The sequence below is a fragment of the Sinohyriopsis cumingii genome, unplaced genomic scaffold (assembly GCF_028554795.1).
Source record: "Sinohyriopsis cumingii isolate HCF-2022 unplaced genomic scaffold, ASM2855479v2 utg002455l, whole genome shotgun sequence".
Classification (NCBI taxonomy): Eukaryota; Metazoa; Mollusca; class Bivalvia; order Unionida; family Unionidae; genus Sinohyriopsis; species Sinohyriopsis cumingii.
This window is the reverse complement of record NW_028316216.1, coordinates 39,219-58,669: the sequence shown is the minus strand read 5'-3', so window position 1 is coordinate 58,669 and position 19,451 is coordinate 39,219. Positions and strand designations below refer to the sequence as shown.

General features: G+C 35.2%; 1 protein-coding gene across 2 annotated transcripts in view; it reads left to right on the top strand.

The window, feature by feature from the left end:
• LOC149770716 (2-aminomuconic semialdehyde dehydrogenase-like) overlaps positions 1-18,509 on the top strand; it is a 64,883-nt gene extending 46,374 nt beyond the window's left edge. For both annotated transcript variants that reach the window (XM_089949202.1, XM_089949203.1), the window contains exons 8-10: positions 1,615-1,728; positions 5,376-5,471; positions 12,214-18,509. In XM_089949202.1, coding sequence (XP_089805328.1) covers positions 1,615-1,728; positions 5,376-5,471; positions 12,214-12,360 — 357 coding nt within the window. In that variant the 3' untranslated portion in view covers positions 12,361-18,509. The remainder of the gene's footprint in view (positions 1-1,614; positions 1,729-5,375; positions 5,472-12,213) is intronic.
• The last annotated feature ends 942 nt before the right edge of the window (positions 18,510-19,451 follow it).

Genomic DNA, 19,451 nt, shown 5'->3' with positions numbered 1-19,451 from the left:
ATGTCTGTGGCATGATGCCCCAGTGCTAGACATCACTATAAACTGCCACACTGCATACATCTTAGGAATATGACTGAAAAATTGTTTAAGCTATGTTAAAAATCCTAATCGCACATGCACACTCTCATAGTTACCAATCAAGTACTTTTTGTAATAAACTATCACTCTCAATACAGAATTTCATTTTATTCACCTCACTAGATTTTTCCTCTGCATCTGAGTAAATTGAGTTTGTACCTTTTTTGGTCCAAATTCAATGAAACTGTTCTTTTTCTATAAATGTTACATGTTCACTATCATATGAGATCCATTAAACTAGCATTACAAGGATATATTGAACAATTTTATGATACAGGCTTGGTGCATACTTTGTCCCAAGACATAGACAATCCTTTTATGGGTTTTGTCTCGTAACTCCACAGATGTGACCCTTCTTCGTCTGTTCAAGACCATGCCAATCAGATTGTATTGAGTGGGATCACTCAGCTGTATTATCACTTATTATTGAATTTCAAACCATTTCTTGTCAGTATGCAAAGTTGGAGTTTCAGCATGCTAAATGAAGGCCCAGTTGTTGCACTCTTTTCACTTTCCTTTCTGTGTAATTGATTAATTCTTATTGGATTGTAGCCATATTTTGGTATGTAATTTTATATTATAAAGCTCTGGTTGAATTTAATTATCAAAGTCCTGCACTAGCATTAAGCAAGGTTATGGCTTCCATTTTTTGGACTTCTGTTTTCACACAACATCCCTATTTATTTTCAGATTTGAAGTAAATGTTATATGCATTAATATAACCTAAGTGAAATTTGATATCATCTTCCTACATTATAGATTTTGTTGAATTGTGGATGATGAATTTGGGACTCACACACTTTTGTTTCAGCGCAATATCTTGCTTAATTATTTCTTTGTATTACAGGCAAATTTATATGCCATTTTCTATTTTTAAGACTTGCAATGCCTTTTTTGAGACTTGCAATGCCTTTTATTGTCTGTTTACTCATCAATTTTTGCCCTTCTTTACAAATGTACCTTACATGTTATACTTCTCTGACACAGAACTGCCAATGGTAACATCTTCATGATCTTGTCATATAGATGTTGTGTTTTCACCAGAGGACTTTTTATGATATCCAGTTGGTCCTAAGTGAAAATGGTGCCGATTTGATATCCAATATGGCCACTGTTGAGAATCTTGTTACTGCATCTCTTCCTGAAGCAGTAGTTATATCAGGATGGGGATTTCACCAAAAGACTTTATTGTTTCATAATTGGTCCTAAATGAAAATAGTGCATTTTGTTCATCAAATATGGCTGCCACAATGACTGTCTATTTTTCATAAATATAAATGGTGCCAAGCTAACATCCAGTATGTGCACAAAGCAGCTAATTTGAAAATCTTGTCATTGATGACTAATATCAGGAAAGGTTTCAGTACTCTGTAGTTAAAAGTGAAAAATGGTCTTGAATTCCTGGAAATCGTTTTATTTCATAGAACAGACCCATCTGTTGGATCTTATTTTAAAACAACAAAAAAAACTGACAATTGCTTGCTATGAATATAAATGAATTCACAATGTTTAGTTTCTCCTTTTGCTTTCTTGTAGGGCTACTTCATGCGACCAACTGTGATAACAGATGTAAAGGATGATTCGAGGCTAATAACTGAGGAAATATTTGGACCTGTTACCTGCATTTTACCTTTTGACACAGAAGAAGAGGTATGCTTACGTATTTAGGAATTTATTTATTTTATTGTCTGTTTATTGATACTTGGTACCCATGTTCTGTTATTATTTTGTTAGTCAAAAATGTCTCTAGATAAAACAGATTGGTGACCTTAGTGTATCTAAACAAAACTAGAGATCATATTACAGGGGAATCATGCTTGTTAATTGTTATTATGCAGTTTGGTAGTAACATTGTCACACCATGGCTCCCATATCATTAATGCCCCAGGTTGCCAAGTACATGGAGTTTGATCAAGTGTATAGGTTGCATTCCACAAATATAGTCCAGGAAGTGAAAATGACCTGGAGTAGCAAGCAGTGTTGTGATAAGTATACATCAATAGTAAAGCCAAAACCCAAATGACATCCATCAATCATTATCAAAATAAAAGGAACAGTTTTTTTTTATGATCATCATGCTCTAGTCCAAAGTGCAATATTTCTATCAGTTATTTTAAAAGGGGAATATTTTTTGCCTGAGTAGGCAATACTAGATTCAGATAGTGCAGTGAATGAAATACTTGATGAATAAAAAGTAAAATTCTTCCAGCTTATATTTAAAATTTGTAGTTTTCCTTTCAAGTCCAGGAAGTGAAAATGACCAAGAGTAGCTTGCAGTTCTTTGTGTCCATCAGCAGTAGACCCTATAACCTGAATTACACCTGTCAATCATTCATGAAAATAAAGGGAATAAAAAGATTCTTTAATAAGTATAATTTTTAAATTTTAATTTGTTTAAATACCCAGGATAACCAGTGAAGAAAACATGGTGAATTTTCTTTTTCCCATAGAAACTAAATCGTATGAGGGGCTCTGAGTGGTCTTAAGCGCTGACCGTTCTGGATGACTGCCATCTCACCGCTGTCTGCATGGGTTCGAGTCTCAGGCTCGGCTAACATTGGTACATGAGAAAGCTTGCCAGTAGCTTCTCGTGGGTCGGTGGTTCTTCTCTGGGTTTTCCCAGGGTTCTTCCTCCACCAGTTTTACTGGCCGCCATGTATAGCCTATCTTGTGCTGAAAAATGGCGTTAAACCCTACTACAACAACAACTAAACCATATCCAAATTAAAAACAGTTACTGTAGAGCATAACCATAAGTCCACTGTGAAGGCAGCAATTTATTAGCAGTAATACATTGCTTGCTAGTTTTGTATTGCTTTCCTTTTGTGGGACGTTTTGTCCCCAGTCCAAAGTAATGTCTTGCATTGGTTCAGCATGACCTTGGAAATGTGTAAGGCTGCATCTCTGCAGGGGTGAAAAGTTCCAGGGTGTGATGTCATCATCAGGCTCACATATTTGATAGAGGCTGCTGAATATAGATCAACATGACAGGCTACAATCACTTTTTCACCTCAGCATAGATACAGCCTTAGTGATATCAAGGGTCTTGCTGAATGACTGTGAGAACCTTTTAAGGCATGCAGTGGTCTCATTACTCTGAATCAAATACAGATCTGATGGACTAGGAACATGATCCAATGGCTGGAGGTACAGACCTCAACCAGAGTAATTGTGGTAATAGCTGTGTACTTGTCTTCATGGTTATCAATCCTCCAGTATTTTGACATCTAGTTGATGCAGTGTCTGCATCGATTTTCATCTGAAGGATCTTTCATTTTGTTTGTCAACAGTGTTGTTTTCTTTCTATACTTATGTAGGGATGAATTTGGTCACAGTCAAGGTAAGGTTTGTGTTCAACTGTTGGGATCACTCTGATTTCAGCACCCAAAGCTGTTCTTACGGGCAAGTCTTCATTGTCAACCCACTCTATCTCTCTCTGCTGGGAACTCTGGGCTCTGGCACGGAGATAGATAGCCTTGGAAATGTCATTTAATGCTCCCTGCAGTTCTTGATCCAGAAATCTGGAGACTCTACAAGAACCCATGATCAGTTTGGATCTCCCTGGGAGCAGTTTTGCCATCACCAGAGTGAGTGGCTAGATTAAGCCAGGTTTCTATCTGGAGTCCTGATGTGAGCTTTAGTGTCAGGATATATTCCCAACTGAGCTATTACATTTAGGGACCATGTTTTTGAGAAAAAGTGAGCCCTTTTTGTAACAGACCATGCATTATTGGCCTTTGTTGACCTTGCAAATTGTTGTGCTTTGATTGTCTCCAACAACACGTCAGTTGCAGCATACACAAAGTATCATGGTGATACTCATGCTCCATGTCTTTGCATGGAAGTCAGGAACATTCACAGATAGACAGTCTTGGTTGAGATGGCTCTCAGAGGCTACCGTTTTCTACCAAAAGGAATATCAGGGTCAGGTGGTCCCTGTACTAGGCACAAAACCTCCTTTTTGAAACTGGAGTGTAGAACCTTACCCTTAATACTGAAATTATGCTCTCTTTGGTGTTGGCAAGGAGACTGAATGATATTCATGCCATGTTGTTGGAAAAGGGTTGTGTTTGTTCAGTGAGAACCATGATTTGGTTTCATTCTCTTGGCAGTTTAGGTTTCTGGTAAAGAATTGTTCATTAGCTCCAGTACCCATTGAGATTCTCAGTCTCAGACATGTCTCTGATGGAAACAATTAAGATAGGCTTCTTTGCCCAATGGGTCATTTTAATGTGATTCGGCTGCCTCTATAATTCAGAATTATGTCTTTCTCCCATTCATGGCTTCCATTTATATGTTGGAAGCATCCGTTTCATGTGGATTGTCTTCACTAACTAGAAAACATATCATGCATGAGAACTAAGCTCGTGAATTATAGCTTTTGCTGCAAATTGTTTCTGTGTGAATCAGCACTCATTGGAGCAGAATTTCGGACTCTAATTTTCATCATTTTACCAGTTTGCTGTTTGTGCACTTGTGACAAGAAGCCATCTTCCAGCTGACGATTGTCAACACACCTACTGTAATAGTAAGTGCCTTCATTTCTTAGACCAGATGGTAGATCCAATCCTGTGCTAGAGTGGTCTCTGCTTCTGACAGGAAATTCATATGTCTTGCTCTTAGTGGAGATTGGTAGAAGAGGTTGAATGCTCATGAACTTGCTTCACTTTCCTGTTCTTCTAAAGTCATTGTGGTTGGGGAACATACTCAAAGGAGAAAGCAATTTATTTTGTAAATTATATTTCACTGTGAACACTTTCTCGATCACATTACTAGTTACTGTTTTTTCATCTTCTAGAACTGCTGCATTCATTATGTTGTAAACCTTATATTTGTAAGGTAAATGTGATTGGGAAAGTATTCATATAGAAATATAATTTACTAAAATATTTGCTTCTCTACTCAGACAAAATTATTTTGTCATGAACTGCTTGCAGAAATTGTACAAGGAAATACCACAAAAGACCGTCTTGGAGATTTTAAAGGAATGTGGTTTAGACATTAAATTTTAATCATGTTCTTGGGAATTTACATGTGTGTATTTGATACATTATTTTAAATACATTTTACAGAATTTTAACATCATACATTTATTTGGAATTATGTGTGCAATTCAATTGACCTTGAACTTAGCCTTTTTATGGAACTACAATATTAACCACTTTTTTGTGTTGAAGTGTTGTAATTTCAAACCCAATACAACAGTATTTTGAGTAATGCCCGGGATTTTGGCTAGAGTTACACAGATGTTTTTTTCTTTCAGAAGAATAATTAGAATTCTTTCTTTACTTTTATAGGTCATAAGACGTGCCAACAGTGTTCGGTATGGTTTGTGTGCAACAGTGTGGAGTAGTGATGTCAGTACTCTTCACCACGTCTCTCAGAAGCTGATGGTTAGTTTTACTTTTCATTTAATGTTCTAGTCTAGTTCTAAAAGACTTCAGTCAGAGGTTGTAAATGTATATGTCAAGCTGGAACTGTAACATTTGATTCATTTGGTATCAATGTAAATTGATTAAAATCTTCAGCATGTCCAAAACGATTTGGATTAATGTTAAAATGTATCCTCTTGACAAAGAAATGTTTTATTGTGTAACCACAGACAGTTTTTGCCCTTATAAAAGTGATAAAATATCAAGGACGGTGTTTTGACATTGTTTCCTGTACACATGCTGTGTAACTGTGGGATTCTGATGAAATGTAATTTTAAACATGTTAAAACAAGGCATTATTTAAAAAATATGAAAACCTTTGCATATTTCATGAATTGATGTACAGTAAAACCTGTCATGAGCGACCTCTGCTATAAGCGACCACCTGTCATTTCCGACCACAATCGTAATAGACGGATCGATTTTACTATATAAACGCTCTGTTATGAATGTATGAATGACCACCTGCTGAACGCAACCAGCGACCGCGATTTCTTGGCAAAATATGCATTTTGACACTGCTATGAATGACCGCATCACAAAAAAAAAAAAAACAGATTGACACCACTGACCTTAATTTAATCCTTTGTGAACACTAGAGCTCGGGATAAATGTAGTATGCAAACAAAGTGCACATTAAATAACACTATAGTTGAACAACCATATATCGAGATAAACACCTCTAACATCATTTAATCCTTTGTAACAAAGACTGCATAAATAGTAAAGATTGCTCTAACAAAGTATTTAAAAAGAATTTGTCTTGCTACAGTACCAATTTTATGAAATTTACAACTCCAGCGTACGGTGTCATTTGTAAACTGCAGTAAACCAGACTAAAGTACATATCACTAACCGCCATTGTAGTGCCGAAGTCATGTGAATAGGCAGTAAGAGTAACATCAAAGGGAGTAATGATGGATATACGCAGTCAATTTAGAGGTTTGTCTTTTTTCTTTATCTTTATGAAAACTCACAAATTGCTGGTAGTCCTTATGTCCCAGTGAGAAATCGTTTGAAAGGGCTTCAGTGTAGGTTTGAGTACATCGTTTGTCTTTCCAGTTAATCCATAATGCCTGGAGGGTGAATGAGCTCATTGTCTTTAATACTAGTAAGTGAGAATCATTTCCGGATTTTTTAAAAATTATTTTTTATTTCTTTTGCTAGTGTTTCACCAAGCCACCATCTGTTTACCTGGGTGCAGATGGTCGCAACCTTTGTTTATTGAGCTATAACGCTGTTGATTTAAACTTCGTCTCAGAATAAATGTATTGTTTCTTGATGAGTTTATTATGTCTTTTTGTTTCATTCATTGGGAAATAGTATATATTCCACATTTCCCCAAAACCTGATCAAAACTGATAGTCTTTATAACATCAACACTAATAACAATGGCAGAACCTCCACTGAAAAAAAGAAAAATTTTAACACTGGAAGAAAGGATTAATGTCATTGAAAGAAATGAAAAATGGGAGACCGCTCGCAAAATAGCAGTCAGCTTAAGCATCGGTAAAACACAAGTTCAAAATGTAATCAAAGACAAGGAGTCCATTAGAAACGAATGGCAGAAAGGTGCACAAGCGCAGAGGAAATATGCCACGGCACGACGGACAGTTTACGGAGATGTGAACTAGCGAGTATGGGAGTGGTTTTGTGTTGCAAGGAGTAAAAACATACCAGTAAGTGGAAAGTTGATTCAGGAAAAGACAATAATTGAGATACATGTTCAGACCAAACAGCTGAGTAAAACATGTCAACAAAGAAGTATAATGGATTTCTTTTAAAAAAACAAGTGAATAAGTGTATAAAATAAGATATATACATCATATCTAACTGTTCATTTTTTGTACATATTAATGTGATGTTGAAATATAAATTTTATTCTCGTTGTTTGATAGATGTATATCTTTATTATAAAAAGATATTTTGAGAGGAATGCATGCAATATTTAACAAGATTTATGAATAAAGAATATGATACGTGTACAGTGAATATGGGTATTATTTATTTTTCAACAGTACTAACTATTGACCATGAAAACCAGTCCATTTTCACACACCTCTTATGAGAGACCACCTGTGTTGAGAGACCACTTTTGGTTGGCAGAAGGGGTGGTCTCTCATAACAGGTTTTACTTTACTTAAAAATTTGTAGTTTCCATTACAGATGGCATTGCTTTAGTATTCATTCATACTTTTTTCCCTGGTAAATATTTTACTTAAATATATATTGTCATTTTAAACTTTTTAGTGTAGAAGAATGCCAGCAAAATTATTTGTTGATTTTTTTGTAATTTTAAAATATTTATGTTTTTATGAGTTAGCAAATGTAAGACATTGAAAACACGCAACATATATTTGCATGGAATATCCAACCTTGAAGAATCCTTGTCTTTGAGGGTTGCTTTGTAAACTCAAAGAAGTCTTCTGTTTTTTTAAAATGGAAAAAGTTTCAATTGTTGAGCGTAATTGTTGGTGTTGTAGCAGATTTCAGCATGATGTCCCACCAGTCACATTATCCTGACACCAGGGCGACCAGTACTAACACTAACCACTTAATTCTGAGCACAAAGCGAGGCAGCTGTCAGTACCATTTTTATATGTCTTTGCTATGACTTAGCTGTGGATCAAACCCATGACCTTCCGCGTCAAGAAGTTGTGGATGTTCATTCTGAAGAAAAAGTGTTGAGCCTGGCTTTCCATTCTCAATTGGTGCAGGCATGTCCAAAAACACATTTTTTGAGCAGTTTGCATCCAACCAAATACATTACTTGATTAGATGTACGAAGCACAGGATAGATGAAACCTCGATGGAAGTTGAAAAGTTGAAAAATTAACACGGAAACTTTGATGATGTGGTCAAGATTATGATGGGGTTTCTCACAATGCCAAGGTCAAGGCGAAATGTGTTCTCACACTGGTGGTCAAGGCGAAATGTGTTCTCACACTGGTGGTCAAGGCGAAATGTGTTCTCACACTGGTGGTCAAGGCGAAATGTGTTCTCACACTGGTGGTCAAGGCGAAATGTGTTCTCTACAGTTAGAAAGAACAAAACTGACAAAAGAAGTTGCCTCAAAGATGAAACATTGGTAGCCTTACTTGTACTGAAATCTATAACTGGGCATCTGGCTGACAGACAGAATAATGTTGAAACCTTACAAAAGCTTAAAGGTGCTTTTTACAAGTTATCCATAACAACTGATGACCATCTAAACTGTAGAAATTTAGTGCTTACTAAATACAATGGTATTCAAATAGAAGGAAATGTTGTTTGGAATTGTTAATGCTGTAAAGATTATTTGAGCGTATAACCATTTTTTTTGTCATTTGAAACTACACAAGTGACAAAACGTTGCTTTTAATGACAAATTTGGAAAACTAATACTAGTAGTATATTAATATAGGTAGAGTGATTATGGTTGTAGGGAAAGGTGGGGGGACAGGTGTTTCTTTTCTTGCTAAAAGAAACAGATAATGTTGTATTTTGTCACTAAAGATAAATTTATTTCTGGATAAATTTTTTGTTATTGTTGAACTCTTAGCTAAGTTTTATATCACATCATTGAAAACTATCGACATATTGTTTTTAGACTACTAATGGAGCTGCATCAGCTCTGCAGTTGTCTATTTTTGTGTTGGTATGTCTTTGAGACAGGTTGGTTGAAGGTTTTAACCAATAATTGTACCTGTTGTGACCCTTGACATTTTCACATTTTCTTCGGAATATACCATATATGCTGGGACACTGTATTTGTTGGGACACCATAAATTAATTTTAAAAGTAATTTTTTGTGCATTGTATGTTCTGGGACACATGGTTTTCTTTGAGTCGTAAGTTGTGGGACACCATTTAAATCATTCGAAAATTACATGTCTGAAATTGCACTTTATCTGAAATTTTATTTTAAAAAATATAAAACTGTATACTTGACATAAAACTCTTCAATCCACTGCAGCAGCATCTCATCAACACAACCCTTCTCCTGCACACGTACGATCTATTCTTTTGGTACATGAATATATTTTTAGCTTTCTCATACCGTGAAAAAATGTTAGAGACAACACACCACCTGAAGCGGAAACTGCAAGGACAAAAGTCACATGTTTTCAAATCTGCCCATCCAGGAATGCAATCAAAGTACACTAGAGTTTTATCCATGTTAATAATCATATTGTCGGCGAAATGATCTATTCATCACATGATTTTATTTTGCTCTGGATCTTCTGGATGATGCTGGGTCATCGATGTTCGCGCACGAAGCATTATATTGTAAACTTTAAAAACTGTTCCATTGTTTCACTTTATTTTAAAAAATGTCATGAATGCTGGTGAAAAGAAACCCAAGTTAGCTTCCAAATCTCGGCCGTCTTTGTTTATTTGAAGCTAAAATATAAAAAATTGGCACACATAAAAGAATCCAAGTCGGCTTCTGGGGTCAGCTTGCTTTGCAATAAAATAATCGTTGTATTGATATCCTTTAAAAACAAATTCGGCTTCTGAGTCCAAAGTCGGCTTCCAACGTCAGCTTGCTTTATGATAAAAATAACCTTTGTCTTTGATGTCCTGTCAGTAAGTTCAAAGAAGAAGTTTACTGTTGGCTGCCAGCTGTGTTTATTTACTAACAGGGCTTCTATGTGCTTGGCACTTTTTGTAGTAATTATTACAAAGGTGCACTGATGTATGCGGATAAATAGTAATGATACTTTTGTAACCCGCACCGGCGAAAAGATTTTCACTTGCACTCAGGTGAATGTGTTTTTAAATAATGATCTTTTTTTGCGAGATACTGTCATACTGTAGACCTGGATAAAAATTACTCATGGCTATTTTGAACCTAACACCATGCCATGCGTGAATGGCAGTTGTCTTCAATATATTGGTTGATTATTTCCCTCTCGTTTGCGAATTCATCAACATCTGTGCACAAAGCACTATATTGCGTCAAAATTTGTTCCATTGTTTCAGTTTATTTTCAAAATTCCCGTGAATATAATTGAAAAGGAACCCAAGTTTGCTTCCATATCTCGACCGACTTTGTATATTAAACAAACAAAAAAAATATTAAAAAATCAGCTCACTTCACAAAATCCAGTCAGCTTCCAGTGTCGGCTTGCTTTGCAATAAAATATCCTTTGTATTGATATCCTTTACAACAAAAAAAAATGGTAGCCAAAGTCAGCTTCTGAGATGGCTTGCTTTGTAATAAAAGTCACCTTTTGTCTTTGATGTCCTGTCGGTAGGTTCAAAGAAGGAGTTAACTGATTGCTTGCCAGTCGTGTTTATTCACCACCAGGGCTTCTATGTTCTGTGTTTTTGGCATCTGTGGTTACAATTAATACAAAGTATCATTGACGTCTGCGGGTAAATAGTAAGGATAATTTTGTAACCCAAGCTGGTGAAAAGATTGTCAATTACACTTAAGTGAATGTGTTATCATTTTTATTTGTGACATGCAGTCATACAGTAGACCTCGATATAATTCAATCTTGATTATTTTGCACCCAGCACCATGTCATGCGTGAATGGCATCTTCAAGATATCGGTTGACTATTTCCCTCTTGTTTGCGATTTTGTTGGCTCCAGTTTTCAGTCGGATAACATGTTCAAACTTTGGAGCACAACCACACACAATTGCTTCTCAATGTTCATGTGAACAGTGTGGTGTGTGGTATTGAACATAATTGATACACGCTACAGTATGGAATCCTACGCTTACGGATTTCATGGAAATATATTATTCTTAAATGCTCATGTTGAAAAAAGGAATAAATGATAACAACACAAGGTTAGTTTCTTTCTTTTTATTATCAATTCAACATTTTATTTATCTATTTTATTGCAACGTGCAGTGGGGTGGGGGGAAGCACAAATGCAATACAATTTTATTTCCTTTCTTAAGTCTTGGGACATATGACCAAAGTGAAAAAATGTTTCACATAAGTTCTGGGACAGGAAAAAATATAATTATTTTATCGTGTCCCAACATATGCGGTAAATACGGTATCTCCTGTTCTCATAGCACTACTTCTTGGTATTTTGTTGCTTTTTTTTTGCTTCAAGACATTGGAACTACGACGTTGCTTTAGTGGTTAGAGCTTTTGCACCAGATGTACGAGGTCACAGGAACTCCGACCAAGTCATACCAAATATTGGTACTAACAGTTGCCTCGCTTGGTGCTAAGTATTAAGAGGTTAGTGTTAGGACTGGTTAGCTTGGTGTCAGGATAATGTGGCTGGGTGGGACATGCTACATGTCTGCAGCATTATGCATCGATACTAGACATCACTGTTAACTGCCACACTGCAGACGTCATAGTGATATGACTGAAAAATTGTTAAAGCTCAAGATCAAAGGCCAGAACAAAGGTTGTTGGTACAGCACTCGTGTTGTAAACATGTTAACTCAAAACATATAAAGAAATACTTTTGTTACCAAATTAGGAGTTTCTCAGAGATAAGAGATGACTCAAGTATTTAGCAATTAACAGGATTAAAAGTGACATAAAACATAATGCTTATGTATTCACACAGTTTTTTTGGTTCAGTAAATCATCACTCTTTTTAAGGAACTTGTGTTTGTTATGTAAAATATATTAAAGTTTACGACTCATAGTTTTGATGTAAAATGAAAAAATAATCACTGACATATGTTTCTATACAAAAAGTGTAAAGTATTATTTATGTATCACTTTGTACCTTATAGGTGGGCACTGTTTGGGCCAACTGCTGGCTTGTCCGTGACCTGAACATGCCATTTGGTGGAATGAAGGATTCTGGGATAGGACGTGAAGGTGCACAGGATTCAGTGGAGTTCTTCACAGAGCAGAAGACAATATGTATTAAACTATGATTCCAGAAAAAAATGTTATATGATTGTACCAGGCTATGACAGTTCTTATGCCAAATTGTAACAGACTATGACAGTGTTTATGTCAAATTGTACCTTGCTATGGCAGTTCTGATGCCAAATTGTACCAGGATATGGCAGTTTTTATGCCAAATTGTACCTTGCTGTGGCAGTTCTTATGCCTAATTGTACCTTGATATGGCAGTTCTTATGCCAAATTGTACCTTGCTGTGGCAGTTCTTATGCCTAATTGTACCTTGCTGTGGGGGGCCCCAAGTGGCCGAGTGGTCTAAAGTGCTCTTCGTTACGGATCACTGCCATCTCACCTCTGTCTGCGGCAGTTCGAGTCTAAGATTCAGCCAATGTGGGTATGTGAGAAAGCTTGCCAGTAGCTTCTCGTGGGTTGGTGGTTCTTTCCGGGGTTTTATCTGGTTTTTCCTCCACCATTAATACTGGCCGCCATGTATAGCCTATCATGTGCTACAAAATGGCGTTAAACCCCACAACAACAACAACAACCTTGCTGTGGCAGTTCTTATGTCAAAATGTACCTTGCTCTGGCAGTTCTTATGCCAAATTGTACCTTGCTATGATATTTATGTCAAATTGTACCTTGCTATGGCAGTTTCTTATGCCAGATTATACCTTGCTATGGCACTTATGTCAAATTATGCCAGACTATGGCATTTCTTTTGCCAAATTGTACCTTGCTATGGCAGTTTTTATGTCAAATTGTGCCAGACATTGGCAGATCTTATGTCAAATTGTACCTTGTTATGGCAGTTCTTATGTCAAATTGTGTCATGCCATGACAGTGATTTTGTCAAATTGTACCTTGCTATGGTAGTTCTTTTGTAAAATTGTACCTTGCTATGGCAGTTCTTATGTCAAACTGTGCCAGGCCATGACAGTGATTTTGTCAAATTGTACCTTGCTATGGCATTTTTTTTGTAAAATTGTATCTTGCTATGGCAGTTCTTATGCCAAATTGTACCTTTCTATGGCAGTTCTTATACCGAATTGTACCTTGCTATGGCAGTTCTTAATGTCAATCATATCTGCATTTTTATACACCCATATTAGAGACCATTAAATCAGTTCATTTTAATAAGTGAAATGAAAAACATAATGCAAACAGCAGGTACAATGAATGCATACAAATTGCACATAAATGCAACTGTGATACTGACTGATGGCGAACCAAATGGGAATGCATTTTAAAGATAAATAAAACAACAAAATATTAATAATAAATGAGAAAATGAAATGTGAATTCATTTCATGAATGGATTTGAAAATCAATTTTCATGTAATTCTGGCTGGTACTAAATTTTCAGTCAAAAGCAATTTTGTATGATAGCCTGAGATCAGATTCTTTACCCTGACATCTTTCCACCACTTACAAGTCATGAACATATTATAGTGACAATATCATCACCTGTAATTGTATCGGTAAAATTTTTATTCGAGTGAAATAAAAAAAGAAATGCATTTTACTGACAAATACTCAGCTATATTTTTACATTTACAGCCATCATTATATTGTTATTGTTTTTGTTAGTTACTGTAAATTCAGAGCTTTATTTTGAAGTTAATGTATTTTCTATTTACACTTTCAATAAGTCAAAATACAAAATCATTAGTTCTCTCCATTTAATACTGTTGAAAATAAAAGAAATTAATCCTGACTGCAGAACATTATTTTTAAATGCACAAATACATGGGAAAACAAGTGTAAAAGATATCTCTATATAGCTGTTCTATATTTTGTGGTCAAAATAAATCAAACAAAATTATAACCGCCAGATTTTGTCTGACCTGTATTAGAATGGCGACACTAAGGTTATAATAGCATTGTCATTTTAAGCAATGTTATAAGTATTCAGTTTTAAGTCATGTCTTTTGCATCATTGAACTATAGCTTTGGTAGACTATTTCTCATGTTTCTAAGTTAGTTTGATGGTATGCTTGGAGTCCATGTGGGCCTGTGTAAATGTACCCAGATATACAAGCAATTCTTGTCATATCTGTATAAGTGTACCCAGATATGCTTTGGTTTCTTGTCTTGCCTGCTTAAGTGTACCCAATTATGAAAAGTTTTTTTTCTGACGTATGTAAGTGTGTAACAACGTATGCTAAGGGTTTTTTCTTGCCTGAGTAAATGCCCAGGTATGTTAGTTGTTCTTGTCCTGCCTGCATAAATGTGCCCAGATGTTTTAGGAGTTCAGTTTTGATTGTGTAATCATGCCCAGATTTATTAATAGTTTTTGTGTAGCCTGTGTAAGCATACCCATGTATATTAAAAGTTCTTATTTTGATTGTGTGAGCTCAGACATTCAGAGTTCCTGTCTTGCCTGTCTCAGCAGAACCATAATTAAGACACTTTTCCACTCTGTGTTCCACTGAACTTGTGTCTTTTACATTTCTGGTTAAAGATTGTTTTAGAAGATCTTTTATTCTGTATGAGAGTGAAGAAAGTGTCTTGCATAGAAAGGAAGGCAATTTATTACGTAGAATCTACAATTATTTAAAACATTACATGAAGGTTCTGTATTTTAATCTTGGCTGCTAATATATTAAGGGATGATTGCTATGTAAACTGAAGCAGAACAAGCAGCATGCCAATCTTTTAATCTGCAAAACAGATAACATACAGATGCACTCTTGTCAGATTGGAGAAAATTTAATTCCTGAGATGGATTTCATTGCAGAAATGTGACATGGAGTTCTAAAGGAAGGATGGCATATTGAAAAATGACCAATTTTAAAATGAAGAAACATTCGCTATATATAGTACAGCTACAGAACTTGTCTAATTATGAACCAATAAAAATAAGGATACAGTATTTCATGTACATTTTGGGACACAGTTATTTTAGAATTTGGGACACAGTTATTTTTAATGCAGTGTTTGCAAACTTGCTAAAATATCTTAATGACTTGCTAATGTATATTAATGACTTGCTATTATGTTCGTTTATCAGTAACTTGCTAATACCTGATAGAGCCTTGCTACTACATGTTAGTAACTTGCCTAATACATGTTAGTGACTTCTTAATGCACATCATAAACTTATTAATACACTGAGTGACTTGCTACTGCATATTAGGCGGGGCCCTGAGTGGCCGCGTGGTCCAAAGTGCACTCCGTTACAGATCACTGCCATCTCACCTCTGTCTGCATGGGTTCGAGTCTCGGATTCGGCCAATGTGGGTATGTGAGAAAGCTTGCCAGTAGCTTCTTGAGGGTCGTTGGTTCTTTCCGGGGTTTTCCCGTGTTCTTCCTCCACCATTAATACTGGCTGCCATGTATAGCCTATCGTGTGCTGAAAAATGGCATTAAAATCCTACAACAACAACAACAACAACTACATATTAGTGAGTTGTTAATACATGTCAGTGACTTGCTAATACATGTTACTGACTTGCTAATGCATATTCATTATTTACTAATACATGTACATGGTAGTTACTTATTAATGCATGTTAGTGATTTTATCATACATGTTAATGATATGCTAATGCACATTGGTGACTTGCTAATGAATATTAGTTTCTTTTTAATACTTGTTAGTGACTTGCTAAGGAATATTAGTGACTTGCTAATATATGTTAGGCACTTGCTAAACCCACACCGGTGGCCTAGTGGTTAGAGCATCCACCTCAGATGCGGGAGGTCGTGAGTTCGATCCCTGGCTGAGTCACACTAAAGACTTATAAAAATGGTACTAATAACTGCCTCACTTGGCGTTCAGCATTAAGAGGTTAGTGTTAGGACTGGTCAGCCAGGATAATGTGACTGGGTGGGACATCATGCTACATGTCTACAACATGATGCCACAGTGCTAGACATGACTATAAACTGCACACTGCAGACATTTTAGCGATATGACTTTTTTTTTAAAGCTACATTAAAAATCCAAATCACACAGTGACTTGCTAATGCACATTAGTGATTTGCAAATGCACATTAGTGACTTGCTAATAAATATTAGTGACTTGCTAATACATTTTAGCGACTTGCTAATGCTTGTAAGTGACTTACTATTAAATGTCTTAACTACTGATTCCTATTCAGTTTGATTACAAATGCAGGATGGTTTGCTGAAAAGGTCATTTAACCAGTTGAGTAAACATCTAGGATTTGTTGAAAAATCACATTTGTTGACTCGAATTTCATGACAAGTATTTCCTTACTACTACCAGCATTAAAAACTATTCTAGCCTACATATGTTTATCATATTTTGAGAGAGAAAATAAATGATTAGAAAGTATCATTGCATGGTTTGATCACTGTAGCAAAACATGGCTGTTCTCAATCAGTGACATTAATTAGCATGATTATCAGATTTGTTGCTGTCATGAACATGAAATTTCTCACTAAACAATTTTATAATTTCCATGCATCTGTTAATTGAAGTTATTACATCAGAGAAACTGTTTCTAAGGCAGTCAGATGGTAATATCAGTTAGTGTGATGACACTATATGTTAGAGTAAGACCCACACTAATTGCTAATTGGATTTACTTGTTTTCATGTGTTGCTAGATTTATTTGTTCAAAAGAAAGAGAGAAGAGTAATGGTATGTATGATATTTACTAAAAGTATGTATTCTTATTTACATTATGTATTGTTAGGGTTGGGCTGAACAGTATTTTCATAATTTTAAAAGGCTGGGGAGAGATTTTAAGAATATAATGCTAACTTTTGGGCCAAGATGAACATATTTTTCCAGTCCCAAGATGTATAATAATTTCAATAGTTTCATTCCATGATTCTTGGCTTCAAGTATTACTCATAAAATTTAGTAATGTTAGTGTTAGATTATCCCAAGATAAAATCACCAATAATTGACAGTTAGGCACTTGCTAAACCCACACCGGTGGCCTAGTGGTTAGAGCATCCACCTCAGATGTGGGAGGTCGTGAGTTCGATCCCTGGCTGAGTCACACTAAAGACTTATAAAAATGGTACATTTATTTTGATAATCCTGGGAAGTTATGGTGCTTTTTCATATTTCATGAAATGACTATTCACACAAAAGCTAATAAATAAATGATGATAAGAAATGTGACTGTAAATACAATTTACTAAGTATTTAAGCTTTTAGGGGTCATCTATTTAGTATGTATGCAAAAATATGGCAAAGCTTGACCCCTATCTCCCCTGTACACATGCATACTTTTTTAACACTCCCCCCATCCTTCGTAAGTACGGTTTACACCCCTCCAAATTCTATAGAATGGCTTATATTTCATCAACACAGAAACCATAAGGGATTAATAATATTAATGTGTTTAATAAAGCAGATAGTCCACTGATGTTGAATGTCTGGCTGCATCAAAGAAATAAGGTAACTTTTAACAGTTTGTCTAGTGTCCGCTAAAATTTAAACGCCGACTGAACTCGTTTTAACATGTTATGTATTACACAAATTATTATCAAAGTTTTACCCCACTCCACCCATTTCCAGTGTGTACGTACATTGTCAGTAGACCCCACCCCCATGCGCAAGCGAATGCATTTGGGTTACTAAATGGACAGCCCCTTATTATGTTGTTCATAATCAGTAAATATTTAATAAGTATCCAAGTACATGTACACTTATATTATCTTGTGTATATATATATATATATATATATATATATATTACATTTAGACTGAATTGCAGACTGTCACAGTAGCATGTTTCAGAGAAACTATATAAAAATGTTGGCACAAATTTATCTTATGAAACATCAGACATTGACTGAAGTTTTGCTGGATATACAATGGTCTTCTTTTAGTAATTAGGCAACACTATTTGAAGATATTATCTCATATAATTAGTTGTTGATCTGTAAATGGGTTTATTCATGTTTGTTAGTCAGTCACAATGAAAATTACAGTGGATGTTGTATCTGTAAGAAAGGTAGCTAAGTAAGAATTTTCTTGTGTTCAGAAATATGTTACTTTTAAAGCTTCAAATTAGGTTATAAGTTTCATTAGTTTGTATTTTACATTTTACATTTTAGATTATTCTTAAAAAGGATAAAACTATTTGATATGTTTTGAATGTTTTGCACATGCCATTTAATATTGACAATCTTCCAAATAAAAAATGTATATAGACAAAGACCTTTTTGAAATAAAAGAGATTAATCAGATAAAGTATTTTTTGTTGTAAAGCGTTGATGATATTTGAATGATAATTCATATTATCAGGCACAATATCTACTTTCTTGTAAACACATCCTCATCACATTAATGATTTTTAATATTGTTGCGAATCCTTATCAGCCATTGGTTAATTTTCCAGCCAGAATCCTCCACTGAGACTTCATTAATTCATATCAGCCATTGATTACTTCTCATGCCTTAGTGTTCCATTTTGAATGAGAGGATAACGTGATAGGTTTTGGTTGATATAGTCAAATATATACTTATTACCATGGTTCAGTATATACTTATTACCATTGTCCAGTATGTACTTATTACCATGGTCCAGTATCTACTTATTACCATGGTCTAGTATGTACTTATTACCATTGTCCAGTATGTACATATTACCATGGTCCAGTATATACTTATTACCATGGTCCAGTATATATGCATTACCATTGTCTAGTATGTACTTATTACCATTGTCCTGTATATACTTATTACCATGGTCCAGTATGTACTTATTACCATGGTCCAGTAAATACTTAATACCATGGTCCCGTATATACTTATTACCATGGTCCAGTGTATATGTATTACCATTGTCTAGTATGTACTTATTACCATTGTCCAGTATATACTTATTACCATTGTCCAGTATATACTTATTACCATTGTCCATTATATACTTATTACCATTGTCCAGTATATGCTTATTACCATGGTCAAGTATATACTTATTATCATGATCCAGTATGTACTTATTATCATGGTCCTGTATATACTTATTGCCATTGTCCAGTATATACATATTACCATTGTCCAGTATATACTTATTACCATGGTTCAGTATATACTTAGTACCATTGTCCAGTATAAACTTATTATCATGGTCCACTATATACTTATTACTATGGTCCAGTATAAACTTATTACTATGGTCTAGTATGT